We start from the raw sequence: 19,862 nt of genomic DNA, 5'->3' as shown, positions 1-19,862 counted from the left end.
CACAGAGGCTCAGAGAGATCAGTACATTTTTTAATCAGATGCTAAACCAGGTTTAGAAGCTTGGTGGCCAGGAGCCCTGTTTAGTGTTCTTTAATGCCACACTATTTTTAATCTCATTTTCCAAGTGCTGTGGATTAAATATTTGTGTGTCCCCTAAAATTCATGTGTTGAAATCTTAACCCCCGAGTTGAAGGGGAAGCCTTTGGAAAGTGTTTAGGTCATGAGGGTGGGTCCTGCATGAATGAGATTAGTGCCCTTAAAAACAAACCTCACAGAGCTTCCTTGTCCCTAACAGAAGAAGAAAAAAATCTCTGTTCAATGTTTCTCAGTGGTTAGAGTGTCACAGATTCAATTCCCAGTCAAGGGCACTTACCTAGGTTGCAGGTTCCATCCCTGGCCCAGGTCAGGTGTGTGGGGGAAGAAACCAATTGATGTGTCTCTCTCACATCGATGTTTCTCTTTTACTCCCTCCCTCCCTTCCACCATCTCTAAAAATTAATGGGAAAAAAAATATCCTCTGATGAGGATTAACAACAACAACAACAAAAACAACCATCACGGAATTGGGACTTCACCAGACATCAATTATTTCCTTTCCTCTTTTCTCCTCCCCTCCCCTCCCATTCCCTCCTCTCTCTCCTCTCCTTTTCTCTCCTTTACTTTCTTTTCCTTCCCTTCCCTTTTCTTTCTTTTTTTTTCTTTCTCTTCTTCCTTTTCTATCTTCAGATATGTTTTCACTGATTTTATAGAAAGGAAGTGGGTAGAGAGAGATAGAGATACCCATGTGAGAGAGAAACATTAATATGTTGCCTCCCGAACTCGCCCCAACTGAGGATCAAACCCGCAAACTAGGTATGTATGTGCTCTGACCTTGAATGATGCTCCAACCAACTGAGCCACCCAGCCAGAGCTTCACCAGGCATCAGTTCTGCCAGGGGCTTGATCTTGGACTTCTCAAACTTCAAAACAATGAGAAAGAAACTTCTGTTGTTTATAAGTCTGTGATATTTTGTTATAGCAACCCAGTCACCTAAAAGACCTAGTCATTTGTTATGTTCACCAATATTTCCTTTGGGGAATAAAGGAAGAAGTGAGGCATGGCCACGTGACCTGTTTTGACCAAAGAAATGGGAACAGAAGTGAAATGTGTCACTTCCACTTTAAGAATATGTGATTCACCAAGTTCCCTTTCTGCTGCCATGACAACATACTAAATGATAAAGGTTCTACCAGCTGAGGACAATGAAGAGCAGAACCCCAGCTGACTCATAAAGGATATGTAGCATGAATGAAAAATAAACCTGCATGGTTTTAAGCCACTGAGATTTTGGAGTTGTTACTGCAGCATCACTAGCCTCTCCCTGCTGGGTAAGCCTGAGCTACATCACCATTCCCATGAAGGATCTCTATGCATGAAGACATAAGAGGATAAACAGTACAGCCCGTCAGAATACAACCCCATAAAACATTCCAAATTCCATGTCTCACCAGCATTCTTTCTTCCTCTTGACTTATATTAGGGGTGGGGAATGTGGTTCATTCCAAAGAATGAGTATTTTGATAGCTTCTCATTCTTGGAACTATTCTGCAGGTAAGTGCCTAGAGGAACTATCTTCTAGTCTTAGAGTTAAAAACAGAATGAATTCAATTATTTTATTAAGCTCATTGCATTATGACCTCAAATGCATCATCCTGTCCTTACACCCATACATATCCAAAAATCTTTGGCTTTCTCTGAGGCTATTGATCTAGACATTCAAAGCACTTTATATTTTCTAACTTTACAAGCACCAATGTTACAGCAACTTGCTGCTAAAATCACATCATAAGGTATTTCCAAATTAATAGTTATAAATTAGTTTATCATGGAGTAGTAAAGGAGCCTGTGTGATCCTGGATAAGTCACTTCACCTCTCTGGACTTCAGTTTCCTCCTCTGTAAAATAAAGGTATCTCATGATACCTCCCAGTGTTATCATGAGAATTAAGTTGGGTTGTGCACATTCTGAGTTTAATTAGTGCATAATGTTACCTATGTTTGAGCCACACAGTACTTAGAAATCCAGGAAGTAAAATCATTTCAGAACTTCTGCTTTCCAGGAAGGATAAATTTAGAAACTATTTAGTGATAGTTTTTTGGAAAAGATGTAAAACCATGGTCATCTCCCTGATGGAGGATTTAACTTTTGGAAACACAAACAGATGGGTAGACAAGTAAGTATTGCTAACAGTTTGGGAAATTTTTTCTGAACTCCCTGCTGAGAGCAGATATCCAGATGGGAAAGTATTCAAAGGACTGGACCCATTTATACTTTTTCCTTCTTAAAATTTTATGCTTTTCCAGGTTTATAACAAAGCTCAGAAAATGTTAAAACTTAAAGAAGAATTGAGATGTGCCAAGGAAATGAAAGATGAGGTAAGGCTTCTAACTCCTATACATACATGAAGTTGAACCTTTGTTACAAGGAACTTCTTTTCAAGGTTCATAATTCAAATTTCCAGTAATAAGCATCCAAAAATATATCAGCTAGGGTTGGGCAGTAGGGCATAGCATTTAAGAGTCCAGTCTTGAGCTAGGTGGGTCTGAGTGCACATCTAATTGCAATATGGTATTGGGCATTCTGCATACCCTCTCAGAGCTTCCTTTGCCTTACCTAAAAAATATGAAGAGCCTGACCGATGTGGCTCAGTGTTTGGGCATTGACTCATAAGAATCAATAACCATAACCAGGAGATCATGGTTCGATTCCCAGTTGGGGCACATGCCTAGGTTGCAGGCTGGATCCCCAGTGGGAGGTGTACAGAAGGCAACCAGTCGATAATTCTTTCTCATCATTGACCTTTACCTCTATCTATCTATCTATCTACCTACCTACCTACCTACCTACCTACCTACCTACCGATATCTATCTCTATCTCTATCTCTATCTCTCTATCTCTATCTCCCTCTCCCTTTCTCCCTGAAATCAATAAAAATAACATTTTAAAAAATATATAAAGAATGAGCACCTATTTCAGAGGCTTGCTCTAAGGATTAAGTAAAATACTGCTTGTAAAACACTAGTGCTTGGGACAGAGAAAGCTCTTAAAATATTAACTATTGTCACCAACATTCTCTCTTTATCTAGAATGATATGGAAGTGTGCTGATTATCCTAATATTTTGGTCAAACTGTGTTTATGTATTCCCTGACTTGTTCCAGAAAGGATTTAAGGGATATGTCTGACTAGTATAGGGTTGTCCCAAATGACATATGCTTTTTAACAGACCTCCTACCAAGAGGTGAGCAGCTTCTAAAAGCGGTGTTCCAGCTCCTTTCCTGCTGGGTTACTAGAGGATAGCCGTACAGGATCTGCTGCGAGCTCTGCCGGAACAAGGATCTGGTATGGATTTTTCTAGAAGGGCATTCCTTCATTCAGCTGATATCTTTGGAGCACCTTCAGTGTGCCAGGCATTGTCCTAGGGGCCGGGGACGAAGCAGTGAACAACACAGAAAAAGATCCCTGTTCTCGTGGAGCTTACTTCCCAGGGAGATAACTTCTCCAAGGAGATGATGGAGAAGAGTATGTGGTAACTGCCCAAGTGCCGGTAAAAGTTGCCCCATGTTCCATAAGTGGCTGACCTCTGCCATATGCCATATGTATACTGAACTGTATACTTTTATGCAGTGAGCCAAAGTTTAAAGAATTTAGATTACGATAAAATATACACTCATCCTTCACTATATGAGCATAATATAGATTCCAAAGTTTTTGTTCCCAGACAAAATCTTGGATAAATGCCCATTAATTCTCATCAGTCATCAAAAACTGCAATGTTTCTATAGATGGAACAGTAAACTCAGGAAGCAAGTTAGGAGTAACACTAACAGTGTTTGAAATTCCTGTGGGTAACTGTAAACTGTTGCTATACAAGGAAAATGTAAAAATTTCTGAAGCAATGTTTCATGGGTTTTTGTTTGTTTGTTTATTTGTTTGTTTGTTTGGGGTTTTTTTTAATATATTTTATTGATTTTTTACAGAGAGGAAGAAAGAGGGACAGAGAGTTAGAAACATCGATGAGAGAGAGTCATCGTTCAGCTGCCTCTTGCACACCCCCTACTGGGGATGTGCCGGCAACCAAGGTACATGCCCTTGACCGGAATCAAACCTGGGACCTCTCAGGCCGCAGGCCAATGCTCTATCCACTGAGCCAAACTGGTTTTGGCTGTTTCATGGTTTTTTAAAAACAACTCTCACTATAAACTTATATATGTTGAATGGTTATGGTGATTAAAATGGCTTTTTGTTATTGAAATTTTGCATTATCTTCACAGAAGATAATTTCCCAAAGCTTTATGGTGGTGTTGGTTGACCTCAAAATTACTCTGGAAACTTCCACCCAAGCTTTCTTGTTTTTTCAAGTGCCAAGTGCCTGGGAATGCTGTCACCTTGAACCTTCCTAATGCTCTTGGGATTGAGAAGGCAACTGAATCACAAGCTTCGGTTTAACATCAGGATACAAAAAAAAAAAGCATGAGACCATCTGTCAATACTTTGAAGCCTAGAGCAAAATTTCTACCTATCTTTTTTTAAAATGTGTTTTTACTGATTTCAGAGAGGAATGGAGAGATAGAAACATCAACAGTGAGAGGGATTGGCTGCCTCCTGCATGCTCCACCCTGGGGATGGAGCTTACAACCCAGGCACAAGCCCTGACTGGGATTCGAACCATAACTTCCTGGTTCCTAGGTCGACACTGAGCCACACCAGCCAGGGCTCTTCCCATCTTTTGAAGTATGTGTTCAGGAAGGCATGCTCTTCGAAAAAAGATCCATTTAACCAATCAGAAAATTTGCTTCAGTGAATAACCTATTTTCCAACTATCATGAGCTTAGTAGCAGCTGCAGTATCAGTACTCACCATTTTGCCTGTGGTTGGATAATGTCACATGCCTTCAAGCAAAGTGACCAAGTTCTAACTTTACAGAAGCAAAACTGGGAATCTAAGTGCTGGCTTAAGTGAAAACTCACCTAGCAGAGGAGGCCTGTGATTTGAGTCATCATTAATGACTTCAGGTCTGGGTCAGGGTCGGATGGGGCCTGAGGGTCAGCATTATGACTCTCAGTTCATCTCATGCACTGGTATTAGTCATAGAGCTTTGATTGATGAAATGTCAGATTAAATCAACCCTTACTATGTACTGATACTCAAAAGGCATCTGCCTGGAATTTAGCCTTCATAAAGTAGATGGGATTAGAAAACAGTGTTCAGTGACCTCTGTGCAAGATATTAGCAAGAAATTAGGTTTACTGGAAGCTCAGAAACATTTGCCTTTCTGGAGTTCTGAGGTGAACACAGCCTCTTCTTACAATTTCCTACAGTAAAAGATAATACATGATTCAAGGAAATCATTTTATTGCTCTCTCAGCATTTCCACTCTTGTTCTGATAAATAAAAAACCCTGTACGATTGGGTCTTTAGGAGTGAATGGTTAGATTTTGATTTCAAAAGTAAATTTCATTTGACATCCTGCAAAACACATTTGTTATTCAACTGGTTGAGGGGCTCCTCAAAGAAAGATTATTTATTCCAAAACTCTTGTGTTATGAATGAAGAAATTGCCTCAGAGACTCTGAGTCAATGCTAATGTCCAAATTAGATGAGCTCATGCTTAAAGATCTATTTCTGAAGTCCTGGGCGTACAACAGAATTGGGCTAGCAGGCCTTCAGCTCTGACAGCATCCAACACTGGAGGAAGAGGGGATTTTTTTATGGCCCTGAGAGAGGACATTTAACTTCTAACATGGAGAGATTCTGGTTGTATAGGGTTGGTGTTCGCTAATGAGTCTACAGTGCACCAGGCCACCAGGCTCCGTATAGGACAATCTGGTGGCAAGGTCCTTGCCATGAAACGCAGATATTCAGCATCAAGGCAAGAGTACAGGGCCTGTGCACTTCCATTGAGCAGGTCTTCATAGATGCCAAGGAAAGATAGGAGCCGGAGAGGAGGGGACCCCTCGGGTCTCACTCCCAAAGGAGCCTCTGTCTCCTGTTCCCACCAGGGCAGCCATGACACAAGGGATTTTAAAGCATTAGAATCAAACTGCTGCTCCTTGTCTGGTCAAGGGTTTTATTTTCTAGTTAGAAAACCTTGTCTGTACACTACTTTTTTTAGCTGCTCTACACATATTTTCTTAAGAGAGTCCCTGGTAATTGTCTTACTGGTAATTACATGCTTGGGGCAGTTTGACATCCACCATTGTTTTTCTGAAAGTGAAAAACAAGAGATGGGAGGAATGGGGAGAGTTTTGAGATAATGAAATCCTTTTAATGACAGAGCCATGCCGTTAACCTAATTAAACTGTAAAGTGGTTAAAAAAAAAAAAATCCAGGTACTAAATGGAAATGAAGAAATAAATCAGCTGAGACAGCAGCACTTTTGGGAAACCTGAATTCCGAATAGTCTGACATTGTAGTGTCCGATGCTCACGGTTATTCTCTGGCCCCTCAGCTTTGTGCAGAGGTCTCTTACACTGACCTGTCCAGAGGGCTTGATTTATGATGTCCATATGACGTGTCCAGCTCCCTGGGGAAGCCAGAGCCATCAGTGAGGTATGGTGACAGAGCACTGGCTACAGGGTCAGGAGAGCAGGCTCGTCCTGCTGCTAACTAGCCAAGGGACTTTGTTGCTTGGGTCACTTTCCATTTCTTTGTACCATGGCTTCTGTGTGCTTCTGCACCTGCAACTCTCTTAGAAAGATTTTCCCCTGGGCTATTGGGGTCACTTTGCTCACAAGAGCACAGAACTGGAAGTCCTTGGGAACTTTCCTCCCAGGGGGCTGCCCTTAGCCATTGACTGGCTGATGCGGAGTCTGACAGCCCGGCTTTCTGTGCATTGAATCAGGACAGACTCTCAGGTGTAACTTACACTCCAAAGTTCCCTGTGGGCTCAGGCTAAAGCTACTGCCCTCAGGACTCTGTCTGAAATCCTGCCCTTGCTTGGCTTCTTCTCCTTCCCTATTGTCCTGCTTCCCCCACTTCCTTGCTGGTTGCTCTTGGGAGTGGTTCTTTAATAGGTGTCATGAATCCTTGTCTAAGAGCCCACTCTGAGTAACCTAACATAAACCAGGTACCCACCATAAAAGCACCAGCCTCATTCCCAACATCAGAAACTCAGGTAGTGCCTGTCCTCATGAGTGTTATGGACAGTCTGCACAGTGGACAGGATGACAGGAAGCTACTTCCTAACGTCTTTCCACCCTGATGCCAGCCACCCCAACACTGGGAGTCAAAGGTGACACCCTAGTGTAATGGAGTACCTACCCTCTAACCACAGCTCCATACCCCTAACCCCACTGACGTTACTATACATCACACTCTCTCTTAGTAATCTCAACCACTACTTTCCATTCTGACCTGGCAATAATTAACTCATCTTTTTCACTTATATTCAGAGGCATTGATCTTATATAATCAGCTCAGGGATTTTACTTTTATTCCCATTGGTGTGTGTCCAAAAAAAAAGCACTAGGTTTACAAGTGAGGGAGGTCTTTTGCTTTAGTGGATCGAAGAGAGTGCAGAGACTTCAGAATCCACAGCAACTCCATCACTGATTCACTTGTCTTGACAAGTTCATTTGACATCTCAATATGTTGATCTCATCAGTGGCAGAGCCATTAATATTCATAGACAACCCACGAGGTGCCTGGAATTATTCTAGGCACTGACTTCCTCTTGCAAAACAGGGGAAGTGTCTGTGATGCACCTACACAGCAGTGGGCGAAGATTAATTAAATAAGTAATTGTCTGAATAATGCAGAGCACTCAGACACCTCGAGAATGGAGAATGTGTAAGTGTTACACGGAATGAGTAATAACAGCAAAGGAGAGAGGGACAAATCTTCAGCCAATTTAAAGTCTCTGTCAACCAGTTAAGTGAATGAAAGTAAGCATTTACTTGGTGGTTGATTAATTGATGCCTCTGTTTTTCTGACGGCCTAGGCGGGGGAAAGAGACAGAGAAGTGAGCAGCCTGAGCAGCAAGCTCTTGAGCCTGCAAGTCGACATCAAGAATCTACATGATGTTTGCAAGAGACAGGGGAAGACCTTGCAGGAGAATCAGCTCTGTGTGGAGGAGGCGATGATGAACAGCATCCACGTAAGGGTTTCAGTAGCTGCTACCCACCTCTACTCTCTCCACTTCCACTCTGCTCCCTTGAACAGGAACAGAAACAGAAACAGGAACAGAAAGTTCTTCCACGAGAAATTTATTGAGCAGGCAATGAGAAAGAATGAAACACATCTCCCCTACACACACACACACACACACACACACACACACACTCTCTCTCTGTCTCTCTCTCTCTGTCTCTCTCTCTGTCTCTCTCTCTCTCTCTCTCTCTCTCTCTCTCTCTCTCTCTCTCTCTCTCTCATACACACACACACACACACACACACACACATACACACACACTCTCTCTGTCTCTGTCTCTGTCTCTCTCTCTCTCTCTCTCTCTCTCTCTCTCATACACACACACACACACACACACACACACACACACACACACACACACACACCCTATCCTCTCCTCTGTATTTTCAGTCTTACTTTCAGATGGATAGCATAGTTAGACAATCATATACTTTAAAAAGTGTTCTCCCTGATATTTTCAGTACCCATCTGGCACCATAAATATTGATAGTTAATATAATAGTATTGATTACATTCCCTATGCTGTACTATCTATCCCATGACTATTTTGTAACTGCCAATCAGTACTTCTCACTCCCTTCACCTTTTTCGCCCATTCCCCAGCCCACCTCCCCTCTGGCAAACATCACAGTCTGTTCTCTTTAACTATGAGTCTGTTTCTGTTTTGTTTGTTTATTTGTTTGTTTGTTTGTTTGTGGGTTGTCTTTTCTTTTATTATTGAATTTATTGGGGTGACATTGTTTAATAAATTATATAGGTTTTAGGTGTACAATTCTACAATATATCATCTGTATATTGTATTGTGTGTTTACCACCCCAAGTCAAGGCTCCTTTCATCACCATTTATTTCCTCCTTTTCTCTCTTCTACCTCCCCCCACCACCCCTCCCTTCCCTCTGGCAATCACCATATTGTTTGTTGTCTGTGTACATGAATTGTCTTTTCATTTTGTTGATGATTTCCTTTGCTATGCAAAAATCTTTTAGTTTTATTTCATTTCATTTGTTGTTATTTTTTTTTCTTTTGTTTCCTTGCCCCAGTAGATATTTCAGGGGTGGAGGGGGAGGGACAAGAGAAATATCTAAGATTTTACTTCCTATGTTTTCTTCTAGGATTTTTATGGTTTTGAATCTTACATTTAAGTCTTTACTTCAATTTGATCTTATTCTTGTATGAGGTGTAAGAAGATGGTCTGGTTTCTTTTTCTTTCTTTCTTTCTTTCTTTTTTTTTTTTTTTTTTTTTGTATGTATCTAAATTTTCCCAACACCATTTATTGAATAGATGGTTTTTACCCTATTGTATGTTCTTGCCTCCTTTGTCAAACAATAATTGACCATATAGGCATGGGCTTATTTCTAGGCTCTCCATTCTGTTCCATTGATCTGTATGTCTGTCTGTTTTTATGCCAGTATCACACTGTTTTGATTACTATGGCCTTGTAGTATAGTTTGATATTAGATAGCGTGATTCCTCCAACTTTGTTTTCCTTTCTCAAGATTGCTGTGGCTATTCAGGATCTTTTTGTGGTCCCACATAAGTATTTGGATTATTGTTCTAGTTCTGTAAAATATGCCATTGGTGTTTTTTAGCTGATGCTCTTATTGCCACATCAGTAGCTCTCTGACTGCAGCTTTTCTTCTCCATGTGGGAGCCCAATCACAGGGTGGGCTGAAGTGCAAAAGAGTCAACGCCTCTGGAAGCAGCCCTCAATCGATGACTGATGGAGGCACAGTATATTAAAAAACCTCTTTTTCTTGCACCTCAGTCAGAAATAATTCCAGGCATGCTCTTCACTGTGTCCCCAAGTTCCTCAAAGGGACCCAGTGCCAGATGCCCTCAGTGGTAACCAGCTTGATAACATACCCTTTCACAGCTTCCTGCTCTTCCTTGTCTTATTTTCTCTCTTCACTACCTGAGTTTCCTAAGGTCACCTCCCACAGGAACTACTACCTGACACTCAGTTCCTTGTCACAGGGCTTGCCTGTTTCCAGTAATCTCCAAGCCAAGATCCTCAGAAACACTTTCCTACACGTGTGTGAACAGAAAGACCTGGCGCGGTCATCTTTCTTGAGATTGAGATTTTGAACTAATCCTTGTCTGCCGCCTAAGCAGTTCCTCAGTGGAGGCAACCCCTTTCAGCTTGAGGTTTTCTCTCTTTGGAAACTCTACCACTAAGTCCTTAAACCAGTCTCTAAATGTCACACAGGCTAAGGGGGCCACCTAAGAAATATTTCCCAAAGCTCTCTAAACACTTTGGGTTTCTAAGAATTCCTTACTTTGCAGTCTTCATTTCCGTTTAGGGATTTGAGTTCTTGGCAACCATAAAGCAGGTGCCAGTTACACAGACTTGTTGCTGGACACACAAGATAGCTGCTTAAGGAACCACCAACTTCTTCAACGTTTGTGGTCAAGAATCTGGTCTCTCTTAATTGTGTCTGTTATAGTTCTCCTAGGACTTACCACCTCCCTGTAAAAACCACAAATTGTTTCTCTTTAATACCCTAAAAATGCTACCAACAAAGCAATTCCACCTTATCTTACTGAGCATTGCTGTTCTTTCCCCAGTAAGTCACAAATACAGAGAAATCCATTGGTTTTCCTAAATGGTTCTCAGGAAGAATGTTATCATAATTTACTTCTTTCTAAATATTAATGTTTTAGAATATTTTCACCATTGCTGTCGCAAGTTTATTTATTCCGCAAGTCAGGGAAAGCCATGTGGCTTATAAATACCTGGAAACCTGGAAGGAGAAAGATATTAAGTCACATTTTATTATTCTATTTATTTTTCAGAAGGTCTAACAGCTTGAAACAAGCTTTAAAATAAGCTCTTTTTCCCCCCTAGCACTTAGTATGGAATTTAAATTGCAGGCTACGCATACAAATACACAATTAGATGTGGACTTATACTCCTCCCCTCAGAAAATCCCTGCAAGGTCTGCCTTTCCACGAGGAAATGTAATATGGGGAAAAAGGGAAAACCCCACTCTTCAGGTGCCATCCCTTCACTTACTCGACTCCCAACTCCCGACCTAGAGAGTAAGAGTCTCCTGGATATTTTCATGTCAGTTGCTTCACCCTAATTCCCCAAAATCAAAATACTGCCTCAATTGCCCTGACCAGTGTTTCTCAGTGGTTAGCATGTCACCCTATACATCAGAGGGTCCAGGTTCAATTCCGGTCAACAGCACCTACCTGGGTTACAGGTTTATCCCCGCCCCCAGTCAAGGCATATGCAGGTGACAACCAATCAGTGTGTCTCACTCACATTGATGTTTTTCTCCCTCTCTCTTCCTTCCTCCCTCCCTTCTATTCTCTCTAAAAACCAATGGAAAAAATATCCTCAGGTGAGGATTAATAATAACAAAAATACTGCCTCAAAGTGAAAGGAGAAAAGAACAATAAAGATATTATGATGATCAAACCAAAAAAGGAAGGGTCTCTAAACAATTTCCCAGACTCCTTTGGCCCTGGTGGTGACATGGGGAGAATAGCCTGATATTCAGTAGAATTCAAATTGTGAAACTCATCTTTGAAGTGTATGGAGGACATTATTTTTAGCATAAAACCCAGTAAGAAAATTGATTTTTGCAAATAAAAGTAATTAGTTGAATATATAAAGATTGATAGACTCTCAATGAAAATTATCAAACATAAATAACATTTTGAATCATTAGGAATAAAAAAGTAAATATACTAAATGCAATGTGGGATCTGGGATTGATCTTGGAACAGAAAAAAAAAACACATTAGTTTAAAATTTCATAAAATTCAAATAAAGTATTAGTTTGGGTAATAGCAATCCACCCATGTTAATTTCTTAATTTGGACAAATGTACTATCGTTATGCGAATTCTTTTTTTCCCTCTCCATTTATTAAGGCATTACATATGTGCCCTTATCCCTCCTTGTTCCCCCACCCTCCCTATCATGCCCTCACCCTTCTGGTGTCTGTGTCCATTGGTTTGCTTATACGCATGCATACAAGTCCTTTGGTTGATCTCTCCCCCTTCCCCCAATCCTCCCCTGCCTTCCCTCTGAGGTTTGGCAGTCTGATAGGTGCTTCTCTGTCTCTGGATCTGTCTTTTTTCATCAGTTTATGTTGTCCATTATATTCCACAGAAGAGTGAGATCATGTGATATTTATCTTTCTCTGACTGACTTATTTTGCTTAGCATAATACTGTCCAGTTCCATCTATGCTGTTGCAAATGGTAGGAGTTCCTTCCTTTGTACAGCAGCATAGTATTCCATTGTGTAGATGTACCACAGCTTTTTAATCCACTCATCAGCTGATGGGCACTTAGGCTGTATCCAAATCTTAGCTATGGTGAATTGTGCTGCTATGAACATAGGGGTGGATATATCTTTTCTGATTGCTATTTCTGTTTTCTTGAGATGTATTCCTAGAAGTGGGATCACTGGGTCAAATGGGAGTTCCATTTTTAGTTTTGTTAGGAAACTCCATACTGTTTTTCGCAGTGGCTGCACCAGTCTGCATTCCCACCAGCAGTGCAAGAGGGTTCCTTTTTCTCCGCATCCTCGTCAGCACTTGTCATTTGTTGATGATAGCCATTCTAACAGGAGTGAGATGGTACCTCATTATCATTTTGATTTGCATCTCTCAGATGATTAGTGACTTTGAGCATGTTTTCATATGTCTCTTGGCCTTCCTTATGTGCTCTTTCAAAAAGTATCTATTTAGGTCCATTGTCCATTGTTTGATTGGGTTGTTTATCTTCCTTTTGTTAAGTTGTATGAGTTCTCTGTAAATGTTGGAAATTAAACCCTTGTCGTAGATAACATTGTGAATTCTCTTAACATTAGGGAAAGCTGAATGAAGAGTATATGAGAACTGTCTATACTACTTTTTCAATTTTTTAGAAATCTAAAATTATTTTGAAATAGTTTTTTTAATGTAAATCTCTAATAAGCAGAGATCACTGATGAGAAGAACATCTAAGCCATGAAGGTACATGTCAAAGAAATGCATGTAACTTAAACATATAGTTCTATATTCAAGAAAGTTTAAGTCTCTGTCAGGGTAGGTCAATTGGTTAGAGCATCATCCTAATATGATATGTCAAGGTTGCAGGTTAGCTCCCCAGTCAGGCAAGAAATGTAATTTGTAGAAGATATAAAATGCAACAGATAAACTTACCTAGTGATCTAATGCTAAACTAGAATTACAAGAGAAATATCTCAACACCTTAAGAAAGGGGGCAAGATGTTCTTGACAATGGCTGGAAATACATGAGACTTTCAGTTCTTAAAGGATGACAAAATATCAGCAGGGATCTATTATCAGAGCAATGCCAATCTGAGACAGAAGAGAGTCAATGAAAACTAGAACAGGGAATAAAATAATTAAAAGGTATTTTGAAAAGCCAGCTTTAGGCAAATCAGCAGGGCTTTATGACATATTTCGAGGAGTACTTAAGGAATTGGCAGGTGTTATTACATAGCTGCTAGCGATTATTTTTGAGAACTCAAGAGGATAAAGAAAGTCCCTGTAGGCTGAAAGGGTAAATGAAGTGCTCATCTTTTTAAAAAGGGAAAAAGGACAATCTTGGTAATTATAGACCTGTCAGTTTAACTTCAATATCAGGGAAAATGTAGAACTTAACATCAATCAATTAGCATCAACTTGAAAAGCACAGAGTATGGAGTGGAAACCATTGTGACTTTTCAAAAGGCAAATCATGCCAGGCCAATTAATTTCCTTTTGTGATCAAATGGCCATGGAGGCAAGAAGGGAACAATAGCTATAATCTCTTTGGCCATAAGTAGGACTAAATATGGGAACAGGTTCCTACAGGTGGCTAGTGCTCTTCATTTTTTAAAATAGTTGAGGCGTGGATAGAAATCAACTTGAGAAGCATAGTGGACCACATGGCTTCCAGAATCATGTCCAATTCTCGATAGTCATTCTAAGAACTAGTCTTAGTTCCATAGAATCATTTCCAAGTTGCTCATTTCCTCCAGACCTCAGTTTAAAGGTCAAAGAAGAGTCTAATAAAATATCTTTCATTAGAAAGAAAACTTTTTAAAAAGACAACCAGAAAGCAATAGGAAATGCATTAATGCCTTAATGATACTGCTCTTTGGCACATACAAGTGAAATGTAGGCTTAATCCATAGCATGTCATTGTCTACTCATTTAGAATTAAGAAAAATAGTCTTTTGAATACTTAAGGATAAATAAGTAGAAAATCAATAGGTCTCTAATAAGCCTAGGCATTTCTCCAAGTCTTTGAAATTTGATTCCTCCAAACTCATAGGTGTCTATAGCATGCAAATATCTAAAGTTCTTATCCAAGAAAACTATTGTTTCTCTCTATATATGAGCCATTTGGGGGTCTTTATAACCAGACACATTAGGGTAAGTCTTACGTTTGCCCTATACTGAAGGACTTGAGTGAAATCTTATCACCTAGTTGGTCTATCGTATTTCCACAAAGCTAAGAGAAACAGAATTTTGGCAAACTTTGTTAAGGATTTTATTGGGTATTTGCTTCACTAAAATACAGCCTTCTGACTTATGCCTACCCTGAATGTTCACTCCTTTGTTTTAGTTCTATCTGCATTAAGTACTTACTATGTCTTTTTCTAAGCAGTTCTTCATCCCAGCTTAGCTGTATAGACAGAGGATTTGGGCTTTTGAGAACATCCCCATACATGTGTGTGTGTACATGTGCACATGTATATACATACACACACACACACACACACACACACACATATATATATATATATATATATATATATATATATATATATATATATATATATATATATAATTTCCAAGTCCCTTCTCCCTGAACCTCATTTACAGGCAAGGGGTGAGAATTCTTTTGAAAAGAATGAAAACACTTAACTGGAAACATTTCATATAAATACTGGAAATTATAGCTACACAAAGTAAATACAAAATTTGGCTTTGTTTGGCTCAGGAAAGAAGTCTCATCAACTTCTCCCCAAGAAACCGGATATTCAGGCCCAGAGTTCAGCTGGTCTTGACCTAGGGTTTCTTTTGCCTGGTTACTATTGTGGTCAGTTTTCTCTGTCTGCCTTCTCTATTCTGAGCCATTAAGGATGAAATGAACTCCTATGAGAGCCAGAGAGAGTAAATCAGATTGAATGACACAATCAGCTATGGACTTTCTGGTTCTGAGCTGGACTAAGCCTCCCTTATCTGCGCTGCCCCAGCCACTCTCACTAGAGATGATTTTCTCCTGGCTCCCAGCTCTTACTTAATCAATCTCATTAAAACTCCATCTCTCCAGTTACTCAGACCAAAACCTGGAGTCATTCTGTTTGGATGACCATCATTCCCCACCACCTGACATCTAACACAGCAGCAAATCCTGTGGGCTCTATTTTCAAAATATATCTAGAATCCAGCCATTTCTCCCACCTACTGCTACCACGCTCGTCCAAGCCATCATCCTTTCTCATCCACATCCTTGATGTAGCCTCCTGGCTGGTCTCCCTGCTTCTGCCTTCCTGTAGTTGATTTTCTTTTTTTTTCTTTTTTAATATATTTTTATTGATTTCAGAGAGAATGAAGAGAGAGAGAAAGATAGAGAAACATCAGTGATGAAAGAGAATCAATGATCAGCTGCCTCCTACACGTCTCACACTGAGGATCAAGCCCGCAATCTGGGCATGTGCCCTGACCAGGAATCAAACTGTGACCTCCTGGTTCATACGTCAACACTCAACCACTGAGCTACACTACCTTGGCACCCTATGGTTGATTTTCAATAGGACAGCCAGCATGTCTTTGTAATATCTATAGGAGATCCCATCAATCCCCCCTGCTCAGTACCACTCCAATGGTCTTTCCTGAAAAAAAAAGTTAAAGTCTTTAGAATGGCATATATGTCCCTAAAGAACCTCACCTCTTTCCTTTCACCTCACCTGGTACCACTCTCCCTTTTCCTCTCTCTGCTCCAGCCAGAACAGTTACTGTTCAAACACCACTGGGCTCCTCTCACCTCCAGACCTTGCACTTGCTGTTTTTTCTCCCTGAAGTATTCCTGCTTAGATTCCCACCAGGCTCCTTCCCTGTCTCCTTCAACTCTTGGCTCAAATGTCATCTTCTCAACGTGATCCTCCATGAAAACAATTAATTCAAAATTGCAGTTGCCTCCATCCTGGCATTCCTCATCCCTCCCCTGCTTCACTCTCTTCCGTAGCACTCTTTCCCTTCAATGCGCTACATAATTTACTGGAAGGCAGAGAACCTGTATGTTTTATAAGCTTCTGTATCCCCATTATCTAGTGCTTAGCATACAGTAGGTGCACCATAATATTTGCTGAAAAAATTCATTAAATGAAAATATAATATTAACACAACAGCTATTATTATTTCTAGAAACGTCTATAATAATAAAAGAGTAATATGCTAATTAGACCAGACATCATTCCAGACGTCCTTCTTGGTAAAGCTAGAGCCAGAGGGAAGCCAGCCCAGGTCCCAAAAGCCTGCGGGCGGCTGGAGGAAAGCCAGCCTGGGTCCCGGGTGCTAGAGGGAAGCTGGTGCTAGCAGCTGGGGGAAGGAAGGCCTACTCTTGCATGAATTTTTGTGCATTGGGCCTGTAGTTATTTATAATAACCAAAATCCAAAACAATCCAACTATTCATTAACTGGTAAACAGATGAACAAAATATGGTGTATTCGTACTATTCATCAATATAAAAAGGTCAGAATAGTGATGCTTGGTAGAGTCTGGATGAACCTCAAAAACATTTTCCTGAGTGAAAGAAACCAGACAAAAAGATGACATTCTATACAATTCCATTGATATGAAATGTCTGGAAAGGGTAAATCTGTAGAGGCAGAAAGCAGATTAGTGGTGGCCTGGAGCTGAGGGAGGAACAGGAGTGACAAATGGGCATGAGAGAACTATTTGGAGTAGTAGCAGAAATGTCCTAAGGCTAGATTGTGCTCACAATCACACAACTCCAGGTTGCCACAAATCATTAAGCTGTACACTTGCAATGGTTGGATTTTATGATATCTAAAATATACCTCATTAAAACTGTTAAGAAAAATAGTTCATTTTTTAAATGTTTAAATGTACTCTGTTAATGAAACCAAGGCCGAAAGTTCAAATTCTTAGGAACCAATAAGAGTGCTCATTCTCCATTTTATTTCCTTCTCTCTTTCAATACTTTGCTGTGTATAAATCTCCTATCTGGATTCCATAGGAGCAGACATGGCCACTGCCTTTCAGGAGTTTATCATCTATTGACAATATGAGATGCTCTGAAATAATGACAATGCAAGGCAGAATGTACAGTGCCTTGTTAAGGACATGCCAGTAAAGTCTATGGTATTGAAGCAATAGACTTCAATACCATAATATTTGCAGGGAAAATAGGAAGAAGAGCAGGATTTGCACAGGATTTTAAAGAACGAAAAGGAGGATAAGAAGCAGACACAGGAGCTAAGGGACACCCTCTTTATCCACCTCTTTCACGTGTCATCGGGCATGTTGGGTGAGAAAATATAGACACATTAGTGCAAAAACCTCAGTTGTACTAGATAAACAACTCAGGACTTTGTCCTGCCAGCAAAATACTCGATACAAAGTAGATGTTCAACATATGTTTATTGAATGAATGACTGAAAATGTATGATGGTCTAGCAGCATTTCAGGTAAATTGTGGAATGGCATGGAGAACTGCCTACCTACCTATATATCTAACATACACACACACACACACACACACACACACACACACACACACACAGCCTCTGCAAGGTCACATCTTCTATCAGCAAAAGGAAACAGAGTCAGTGGCCAGACATGCCTGAACAATATCTCTGCCTCCCATTTCCTACCATCCAGAAACCTGTTTCCTCAAAACCCCACCAAGAGTTTACCCTTTTATCTAGGCATTTTTAATGCTCAAGATTAGCCCAAGGACCGTGACCAGAAATTCATTACCTTCCAGGTCAACTGTGTTATTTTTATATGTGAAGATAAAACATAAGCATATTATCACGTATATCTTTATACTACTCTCTAGTTCAATCCTTTATGTGTGTGTTTTTCTTCTAACATAAGAAGAATGGTAGGTCTAAGTAGCAAGAAAGAACTATGGTTTTTTCTTTTAAATCCTTTTATACAGTAGAAATACAAAGTGATGTTTCATTGTGAATAGAGTGAAATGTTTAATAAGTGCTCTGTAGATGAAAAGATAAAAGGACGGGTAAATGGATGTGAACTGTTGAACAATTTTATTAAAAAATCAAAGTATAAATGCATGCTTAGTAACACTCTAAAACCTTTTCTGTATGTTTTACCTCAACTACAGAATAAGAAGCATGTATTAACATTCCAGGAATCACAGATGGAGTTTGGGGCCAGTAAACAGTGTCACCTGAGACAACTCCAGCAACTCAAGAAAAAATTGCTGGCCCTTCAGCAAGAACTGGAGTTTCGCACGGAGGAATTGCAGACGTCTTACTGTTCCCTCCTGCAGTATCAGTCTGTCCTAGAGAAGCAGACTTCCGACCTGGTTCTTCTTCACCATCACTGCAAATTGAAAGAAGATGAGGTATAGCTAGAGTTACTATGGAAGTGTCTCATAGGCTCATGTACCTACAGAAAACAGGCCAAACTGTTTTCTAAAAAAGCAAACATTGGACTTACAGAGGAGAGCTTCGCAACATCTTGAGCAGGTTTATCAGCTCTCCCTTTTAAGTCTTGATCTTTTCAAAGCTGAGCAGAGGGAACTAACCAGAATGGCATAATTGGGTGAAAGCTCCAGTACTGATGCATGTGGGGTAGGTGCTCCGTGTGTGTGTGTGTGTGTGTGTGTGTGTGTGTGTGTGTGAGAGAGAGAGAGAGAGAGAGAGAGAGAGAGAGAGAGAGAGAGAGAGGAAGAGAATTCCATTTTATTACCATTGCAATTTAAATGCAAAAGACTCTAGGTCTCTGAGGGTTATAAAATAAAAAAATAAAAAAGCATAAGGCCCATTAAATGAACCATTTTAGAAAAAATTATCAAGTTTTGATAATATATAAATTCCTGACACTGGCACAGTTGGTAAGGGAACCAGACATTGGATCTAATTCAAACACTGAGAATACCAGATCAGACCTTTTTGCAGACTGTAGTTTGAGATCCTCTAGACTTCCCCGAACTATATTCTGGACATTCATTTCTATTCATGTCCCAGAATTCTATTTTTTAAATATTTTTATTGATTTCAGAGAGGAAGGGAGAGGGAGAGAGAGAGAGAGAAACTTCAATGATGAGAAAAAATCGTTGATCAGCTGCCTCCTATCCACCCTCCAATGGGGGTTGAGCCCGCAACACAGACATGTGCCCTGACCAGGAATCGAACCTTGAGCTTCTGGTTCATATAATAGGTCAATGCTCAAACATTAAGCCATGTCAGCCAGGCAGGATTGTATTTTTTAAACCAGAGAGAGAATCCTTGTGGAATCCCAGGTAAATTCTAAAGGCCAAAGCTATCGAGCCTAACCTAGTTGAGCAATGGTAGATCTAGCAACAGTAAAACTGTGGGTTCTAAGTAAAAAGACAGGCAGCCTCCTTGGCTTTTCTTCCTTTGCCTTTAAAAGTAAAATCCCAATGACTGTCTTGGGTGGTGGTGGTGGTGGTGGTGGTGGTGGTGGTGTGTGTGTGTGTC

General features: G+C 40.3%; 1 protein-coding gene across 1 annotated transcript in view; it reads left to right on the top strand.

The window, feature by feature from the left end:
• Positions 1 to 2,197: 2,197 nt before the first annotated feature.
• PMFBP1 (polyamine modulated factor 1 binding protein 1) overlaps positions 2,198 to 19,862 on the top strand; it is a 39,612-nt gene continuing 21,947 nt past the window's right edge. Inside the window, 3 exon segments of the mRNA XM_036441232.2 lie at positions 2,198 to 2,415; positions 7,983 to 8,138; positions 18,521 to 18,763. Of these exon segments, the coding sequence (XP_036297125.1) occupies positions 2,332 to 2,415; positions 7,983 to 8,138; positions 18,521 to 18,763 (483 nt within the window). The 5' untranslated portion in view covers positions 2,198 to 2,331.

This window comes from Pipistrellus kuhlii, unplaced genomic scaffold (genome assembly GCF_014108245.1).
Source record: "Pipistrellus kuhlii isolate mPipKuh1 unplaced genomic scaffold, mPipKuh1.p scaffold_m20_p_17, whole genome shotgun sequence".
Classification (NCBI taxonomy): Eukaryota; Metazoa; Chordata; class Mammalia; order Chiroptera; family Vespertilionidae; genus Pipistrellus; species Pipistrellus kuhlii.
Note: the sequence above shows the minus strand (reverse complement) of the source record. Positions and strands in the feature narration are given on the sequence as shown.